The 8,879-nt window shown below is 38.3% G+C and overlaps 1 protein-coding gene across 1 annotated transcript; it reads left to right on the forward strand.

Moving 5' to 3' along the window:
- The first annotated feature begins 1,095 nt into the window (after positions 1-1,095).
- Positions 1,096-7,749, forward strand: LOC105056945 (uncharacterized). The gene is made up of 5 exons (XM_010939330.4): positions 1,096-1,337; positions 2,050-2,295; positions 2,494-2,570; positions 4,459-6,343; positions 6,729-7,749. Exons 2-5 carry the CDS (start codon positions 2,136-2,138, stop codon positions 7,445-7,447), a joined length of 2,841 nt encoding a protein of 946 aa, XP_010937632.1. The 5' UTR covers positions 1,096-1,337; positions 2,050-2,135; the 3' UTR covers positions 7,448-7,749.
- The last annotated feature ends 1,130 nt before the right edge of the window (positions 7,750-8,879 follow it).

The following is an 8,879-nucleotide window of genomic DNA, read 5'->3' on the forward strand; positions in this document are numbered from 1 at the left end:
ATGGTTTTTTAAAAATACCATTTGGAATGGCATTTTTAAAAATGCCATTTAAATTATATTTTTAAAAACTCATATTATTCAAGATTTTATTTTTTTATTTTTTTTATTTTTGACGTCGTTTACGTAAAAAATGGGGAGTGACGTGGGATGATAAAACGCCATTCAAAATGCATTTTATCATTTTTCATCAATCTGATAAATAAGTTAAAAATTAAGTTATTTGTGTAAATATTTTTTTTATATTAATTAGGAAAAGCACTCCTTCGACTACCATGCGCACAAACGCATTGTTGGACCAGATAAAGTATTTCCCCATCATCCTCAAATCCAACAACTCATACTAGTATGAGTAAAATCTTATCTTGATGAAAATCAATATACTAGATATGCATGGGTATGATTAATCTTTTATCTTGATTGATTTAGATATTTTCATAACCGATCTAAATTGGTATTTCAAAAAATATTATATTCGATATTGTTATCTAATTTAGTCAGTTAGAAAAATTTTAGAATCCGTGTGACAGTTGTTGTGGTCTGTGAGTAGATAAGAAAAAAAATAATTATATACCTGTCTAGATAAGATAAAATAATGAGCATATCTCATCTACAAGTTTAACAATCTAATTTTTCTTTCTTCTCGTGGCATCTCCATCCTCACCTATAAATAAAAAGTCAAAGAGGATCTTGCACTTACTTATCTTCCAATGTTCCTTCTTTTCGTTTTCAAGTTCTTTAATTTGGACATTGGGAGTCCAGAGGCAACCTTCTCTTTGTCTGCGAAAGTAATTGTATTATCACAAGCAATTTGGACTGGACTCGTTCGAAGTCAATTCTCTTGAGCTTTTGCTCATAGACTCTTTTACTTTATTTTTTCTGAGGGGGAGAAATTGACCTGATTCATAATTAGACTCGACCAAATTATAGGTCAGAAGGAGGCCCGCGAAGCAACGCGAGTGACATAAAGGGGAGGATCCGATCCAGAGCACCTAGACAGATTCGCTTCGAGCATCCTACGCTTCGCCGTTTCTATTATTCTATTAATATTTGCCTGGAGGGTGCGAGGGACCGGTTTTAGGAAACTTACGGGCAGACCAAAGTCTCACCGGAGGCCTGTTGGTGAGGGATGTCGGGCCGAGAAAAGCAGGAGGGAGAAACCAGTACTCATAAGATTTCGGAAGTGGCGGCGGGCGTGAGAAGGGGCGAAGGGCGAAGAAGGCCTTGACATGATTACCTCCTCTCCTTCTCTCATACGCTCGGTGGAAGATCGCAACTCGCCCGCCACCAAATCCCTGATTCCTCTCTCTGTGGCTACAGCACACCATCTCTATCGCACGGTACGGCCCTTCTTGCTGACCAAATTAGTGTAGTTCTTTTAGTTTTTTAATGATTTCTCGAAATGGACGAGGGTTATTTTGGTTATGGAGTGATAATTTTGATCGGTTCTACCCGACTGTTTCGTGATTCTTTTTCTTTATAAAAAAGGAATTCAGTATTGTTTTGATCGTATCTGCGATCTCGCTATTGCTTTTATTTCCTTAGAGTTGTGATGAATCAATGAAACTTTTGTTTTTTTGGAAGAAATGGAGACAAATGGGGTTTCAGCCACCAGTAATCACCAGAATTTATGATCAAAAAACAGTAGAAGAAGTTTGAGAGGTAAAGAATACCCAAAAGATCCGACTTGGATGCAGAAAAGAGCAGAGAGAAGTGTTTCAATTAGATCAGACCAAGAACAGAATCTAATTCAGTTTTGAGACAGCCTCAGTCACCTGGCGAGAGCAGAATAAAACAAGCAAACAATAGAGCAAACTTACTGACGCTATCTTGTTTTTATTTTTTTCCGGATATCAATCGAGTTTTGTTGCTTTTTATGATGCTTTATTAATTGCTGTTTTTAGAAGGGAAAAAAAAAAAGATCGATCCTTGCCCATGTGCTAGCTCTATTTACGAATCTCGATTGTGCTTTTCATCTTGGTGGAGTTGGGGAGGAATCGGTTTTGTGGCGTTTGCTAGTTTGATGCCATTTTTTTTCCTATTTCTTGCTAGGCTCGTTGGGTAGCAGCTGCGATCTTTTGGTGTTAGCAAAAAGGGAGGTGCCATAGGGCACCTCTTTGTTCAACTGCCATTGTCCAATGGCCGAACGGCTGCAGCACCAGAACTCCACTGTGGAGTTTGAAAAGAAATACTCAGGGTGTAAGTGGAGCTTCTTTCAGTTCTTTGATTTCCACCAGCGTGTTCGCACCAGAAAGATGCTTACAGACCGGTGTGGTGGTGATGGCAAACGTTATGCAGGTAAGAAGTATACCTTTGCATTTAGCTTCAATATCACACCTTTCCACTTCTTTTACTTTCAAATTAAGAGGTCTTTAAAATCAAATTACCTAAATCATGTTTCTTTTTTAGGTTATATCATCCTGCGTTGCAAAACAAATGTTATAGTTCGCTACACTTACTCTCATGCCTATGTTTATGATCTTATTTCTTATGTAGGAATTAAAACTCCAAAATCATATGCTCCTTTAACTGGCGAACAACATGACATTTTGGAAAGTGAAACAAGCTTCCTGGTAAGTTCAATCAAAATGTTCAATAGAAAAATTTTGTAGTCTGCCTAGATTCACAATGTAATGCTATATTCTCCTCCATGGTTTTCATATGGGGTTGGTAGAATTTCTTTTTTCTTATGTAATGTGTCCTCAATCATTGCATGCATGATATTCTGTACTAACCCGAACTGGTCGGTACACCCGTACCGTACCATACCGAAAGGGAACTAGTTCGGCTCAGGTCAGTTTTTCGAAAAATGTTCTAAACTGGACCGAACCGGTCGGTTTGATACGGTATCGGTTCGAACCGTCTGATACCGAGCAGTTTGATCCGATACGGTGCGGTACGGTACCAGTTCGGTTCGGTTCGGTTTAGAGTTCTTACTTTTTTTTTGATAGTTGGATGGGATTTTTTTGAATTTTTTATTGTTAGTTTGGCACGGTATGATACCATACCGATCAGGAACCGGTACGGGCGTCGGTACCGGTACCTGAAACCTTGATTGCATGTGTTCTGCCATGAGAGTTTCTCTTTTGGTAAATCTTTGTTATATACAAGTTCATTTTAACCTGTTGAGCATTGGAGAATTCAGCAAGTGCGGGAGGACATTTATGTATTTGTTTAATTGGAGTGGTATTTTGAGTGGACTGAGAAACATCTCTCAGCATTTTTTGTGACAAACTTCTCTACATTCCATTTACTCAAAAGTGTACCATCTGGGAAGCCCTTATATTTTAAGTCTTTCAAACTTTGTGAAACGAAAAAGGAAGGGTTGACGTCACAATTTATGAACTCATAGATACAGTGGAGGATACATTTCTGTTCTTCCAGAATTAAGATTCTCTTTCCCAGAAAATTGAAGATTTTCTTTTAGATAAGCATTGTTTCTCTCTTTCAAAAGGAACCTCATGTTCTCTACTAATGCAAGAATGCATACTTTTCAAAACATGAGCTCTGTCCTTCTACGGTAATACGAGATCATCTTTTTGACTTCTCCAATTCATGCATGCATAAGTGCTAAAAACTATGCAAAGTTATAGAATTTTAAATGTGACAAAAACATGACCAAAAAAATGTGATTGCAAATTCAAAAGAAAATCAAGATAGAAATTCTCAGATAAATTTGAAGTGAAGCTTGAGGAACCCACAGTTTACTTAAATCTGACTCATAATCACCAAAGTTTCCTTTCTATGGAAGACAAGTAGACAACCAATGCCAGAGAGACTCTGATGGATACCTGTTTGTGGAGTTCCTACACCTTGGACATGGCATGAAACACCATGAGTTAGGTTAGAGGGTTGTGGATTTTGGGCCTTTGTCTAATGCTTTAGATGTTTGATGGGTGTTTACATCAGAAAAGAAAGAAAGAAAGAAAGAAAGAAAGAAAGAAAGGAAAAAAAGAAAAAGAGAGAAAAGAAAAAAAAAGAAAAGAAAGAAAGATACTTGATGGGTGGAGTGGATATTGATGTATGATACAATGGGTGGGTATTTAATTAAAAAAGGGAAAATACTAATGAGCCCTCTTTTAAGTATATAACAAGAAAGAGAGATATCCTGAGTTGTATATTTAATCATAACTGTTCATCCATTAAAATTTAAGCATTATGTACATTTGCATGAGCCTGATGCTAGAAAACTATATGGGTCAATAAATATGAAAATTACTCTTTGCTCAGTTGTTATGTTCTACTTGTTTTAAGCAGTTAATACTTATGGAACCTTCAACATATGCTGCCAATCTATCTATCTTCTTGCTAACTCATGCACTGACTTAGTGCTACATTGCTGGTTATACACTCAAACCTTTTCTGTGAATCATAAAGTTGATGTTCAACCAAGTTATTCGAGTATTATGGTCTGGTTTTGCTGTATGTTCGCTTTAACTGATTATCTTTGAACTGAATCAGATAGGAAACAAAGGCAACACTATGAAAAGAAGGCCAAGCAAGGGCCGCATGAGAGCTCTGTTCTCCAAAAAATCGGCTGGGAGACAGGATCAGAAACGGGAAATGCTTCATGAAACCCCACAGTTGCTGCGTACAATTTCCATCCATCATTTGGAGTGCAATGATTATGTTCTTCCTGATGAAGAAACTTCTGATAATGAAATTTCAACAGTTTATTTCAATTTACATGAGTCTGATTCTTCTGCAGCCAGTGAACATGTTCCATGGTTACCTGGTGGCCCAGATGGGCATACTTCTGGTAAAGCATCTGAGGCATTTAGGGCCATGAATACTTTAAATCATATGGACTATAACCTTCTTGATCAGCTTGGAGATTATTCAGTAGAGGAGCAAGCAAGACTGGTGGCGAAGTTAACTGAAGCAAAGGAATCCTTATCAAAGCAGAAGCATGTGGATGTGAAAGGCTTGGGAAGAGATGTTTCAAGAGATTTCATCAATATGCTGGAGTTACTCAGGACCGACAGGGAGTTATTTCTCAAAATACTTGAAGATCAAAACTTTTTCTGGGAAACTTTTTTACAGGGACATCGTAGTTCTGGTATGAAAAAAGTATTAACCAAGTCTGGCTCATTCCCGGGAGCAGACTTGTCAGGCAGGAAAGCTGGTCCATCTAGACTCAGTTCCAAGTGGAAGGAAAGTGAATTCTTTGTAGGCCAAGAAATGAAGTCCCAACTTGGGAACAAACCTTCAGTTTCAAGCACTGTGGGTGCAGATGCTATGGCATCAAAGGCTGGTATTAAGGTTGATATTCTAAAATCAGAATCTGCATCTGTGGATGTTTCTGGAGTTGGTTCTAGTTCTGAGATTTTACCTGGTTCTACTTGTGAACTGAAAAGCCAGAGAGATCATGAGACTATTTTATATCATTTTAAGGACCTTAAACAGAGATTAAAAGATGTAATAAACAAGAATATGAAGGAGAGTCGTCGGATTTCCATGGACAGAGTTCTGCATAAAGTGCCTTATGGACAGAAAGTAACTGAGGATGTCATGAAAGAACAGTTATGTCAGTCTGCTTCAGCTAGATGGGACAGAGAAAGCCCAAGAGATAAGATTGTGATTTCTGGTAATAGGTATCCGCATCAAAGTATTCAAAGGTCTCATTCACTTACTGAATCCTTGGACAGGTATTCTCATTTGCTCAAGTCCATTTCACTGAAAGAATCCAAAACGCTGCCTGAGGGCTTGAAGTCAAGCCATGAAGACAGTGGTCTTCAGAACAACAAGATCCCCAGGACCTTTGGTAGAATTTTTTCTAATCCTGAATGTTTTAGGTCGCATTCTTTTATTAAGGATGTGCAAAGTGAAGTATTTCATGAAGCACCATCATCCGAAGTATCAGCTGCTGGTCTCCTGCATAGTGATGCAGCAGTTAAGATACATAATTCTCTTGAGCCAGAGTCTGTGGAAACTCTTGTGCATGAGAAGCAGATCAAGGAATCAGATACTTTTACAGAACATAGTAGAGATATATATGTTAGTGAGATAACAGATGGAGGTCTAGAACATTCTTTATTGATGAATGAGCATGGCCAGAATGAGATCAATAGGGTTTCATATCCAACCAAAGAGGACACTGTTCATATTCCTCTGCATGAGCAAGAGATTGGAAATTCTAGGCAGCCCGTGTTACTTAGTGAGCATGACCAGAATGAAATACAAGAGATTTCAGATTTAAGAGAAAAGAACACTGGCTATATTTCTCTGCATGAGCAGGAGAGTGGAACTGAAATGGATGCAACCGATAAACAAAGCTCAATCTCTGTTCTTGACTTATTTTTGGAAGAGGATCCTGTCACTCCAGCAAAGTATTTAACTTTAGAAGGTGACTTCTCTTGAACCATCAACAATGTCTTACCACTTTCATTAGATATTACAAGGTAGCTTTTGAACTTGCATTCTATTAAATAATAACAAGCAAATGTTAATCATTCAATGCACAGATATGTGGAATTGTAATCAGTAGTCACTGTCTATGTCTCAGAACTGCAAGATTTGATCATGATTGGTTTATTTACATATATCTCTTTATTATGGTCCATAAGTTTTCATGTTTCAGAGCATGGGATGTCAAAACCCACTACCTTTAAGCAGGCACACAGACCACAAAACAAAGAAAAAAAATGGCCCGCCAAACTTGACTGTATTTTGTTGTTAGGACATTAAGTACAAGCTTTTAATTAAACAATTGTCTGTTTCTTCAATACCAGATCCTGAGCTGGAGCCTAGAAGCCTCTACTGCAAGGAATCGGATGATTCACCCACTGCAGAAAACCCATTGGATGCTGATGTCTCTAATGTGGTGGAGATTGTTGAATCTAGTTCTGGTAAGACAGAGATAGGGGGCCTTACCCACATCGAAGCTTTTCACATTCAAGTGGATCAACAGGATGAGGCTGTGTTCAATTATGTGAGAGCTGTATTAAAGAAATCTGGTTTTGTTCGTGAGGATTTCCTTGGAACATATTACTCTCCCTACCAACAAGCAGACCCCTTACCATTGGGTGAAGTGGATTGCCGGCCTAATGAACTTGGCATTGCAACATATAACCATGACATGTCTCTTGATCAGGAACTTCTGCTTGATCTCATCCATGAAGTTCTGTTGGAAGTTTATGAAACATCTTTTGCTAGCAGCCCCTGGCTCTCATGCTTTGGTTCTCAAATTAAACCATTGCCTGTGGGACACCATGTCCTCAGGGAAGTATGGGGAAAGATTAGCTGGCATCTTAGTTCACAAAAACAGCTAAATCACTCATTTGAAAGTATAGTGGCTCGAGATCTTGCAAAGAATGATGGATGGTTGAACCTGCAGTGGGATGCGGAGTGTGTAGGGATGGAGCTGGATGCTCTGATACTGGATAAGTTGCTAGATGAACTAATACTTGAGTTTGGTGACATCTTAGACCCTCAGTTTGTATCTTCCTAGTTTGGTTGTGTGTTGTACATTCAAATGCCTTTTTCTCCATTATTCTGGTGAGTGCGTAGGGATGGAGTTGGATGGTCTCATACTTGAGTTTGGTGATGTCTTGAACCCTCAGTTTGTATCTTCCTAGTTTAGCTGTGCGTTGTACATGCAAATATCTTTCTCCATTATGCTGGTGGCGTGGGTGTATTTTATCCCATTATTCATATACATCTGTACAGATGGTGAAACAACATACATGTACTGTAATTTGGGATTATGAAGAAAATGAATTCAAATTCTGCATTGCATGATTTTGTGCTTCATTGATGCTCTCTCAGCAACTCTTCTCACATAAAATGATCAGCAGCTTCTTTTTTTCTTTTCTTTTCCCCCTACTCAATCAGTGCAACTGAATTACACCGGACAGAGATGGTCATGGATACCCTCACAAAGTCAGGTCCGGTTGCCACTCTCGCAAAAACATCAATTTGGATTTTACTGGCTTAGGTGTCGCTGGATCAAAATTGGATCACAGGTTTTACCGGTTTAGGTAACGCGGCTCAATTGCGGGCATAACATGATGGATCTGAAGTCGTCAACTACTTTTTAATTTCTATTTTTTTGGGCCATAAGAGCAACCTTGACTTGCTTGATTAGAGATGGTAAATTTCTTGTGACGGTTGGTATGCTGTGTTCTGCAAAATGATTAGCCATCATCTTACTTATCGGAGCTTCTATCAAAAAAAAAAAAAAAAAAAAAATCATCTTATCTATTGGAGCTCTCCTAACGCACCGTGTCGAACTCTGAGCTCTTCATGATATTTTTTTTTCGATATATATATATATATATATATTTGCTTTATTCTTTTCCTTAAAACCCTTCCCAAGCCTCTCGAACCTATGGACCCTAAAAACATGATGATTTTTTTTTTCCTTTTTCCTATAGTTTTTTTTTTTTTTTTGCCTTATTCTTTACCTTGGAACCCTTGGCCCAATCTAAAGCCTGCACGACACACATTTCACGTAATAGACTTGACCTTTGCTGATTTGTGACATTCCTGATGCCATATGTGTAACACAAAAAAATCGGATTTAACTCGTTCCAGATAGATCATTAGAAAAACATAGCGGCATCTGGGTAGTTATGAACCCATCAAGCCAGTCAAGTTCTGCGTAAAATGATCTGTGTACCAACTTCCACACGGATGGTTTTGTGCATGTGCTGCACATCGGCCCATGCTGATGGACAAACAAACTCATGTCACAGCTTTTGCAATTGTATTTTCTCAGGATCTTGCAATGGCAATGGTGATCTAGTGCATCACGATCGATAAATGTATTAGTGTCTAGCTGGCAATTTTTGACCTTAACCCTTGATACCTATTTATTTTTATAAATTCTGGATGTCTTGAATCCTGATTAGTCTCCAAATGATCACATTCAGGTCAAGGCC

The sequence above is a fragment of the Elaeis guineensis genome, chromosome 14 (assembly GCF_000442705.2).
Source record: "Elaeis guineensis isolate ETL-2024a chromosome 14, EG11, whole genome shotgun sequence".
Classification (NCBI taxonomy): domain Eukaryota; kingdom Viridiplantae; phylum Streptophyta; class Magnoliopsida; order Arecales; family Arecaceae; genus Elaeis; species Elaeis guineensis.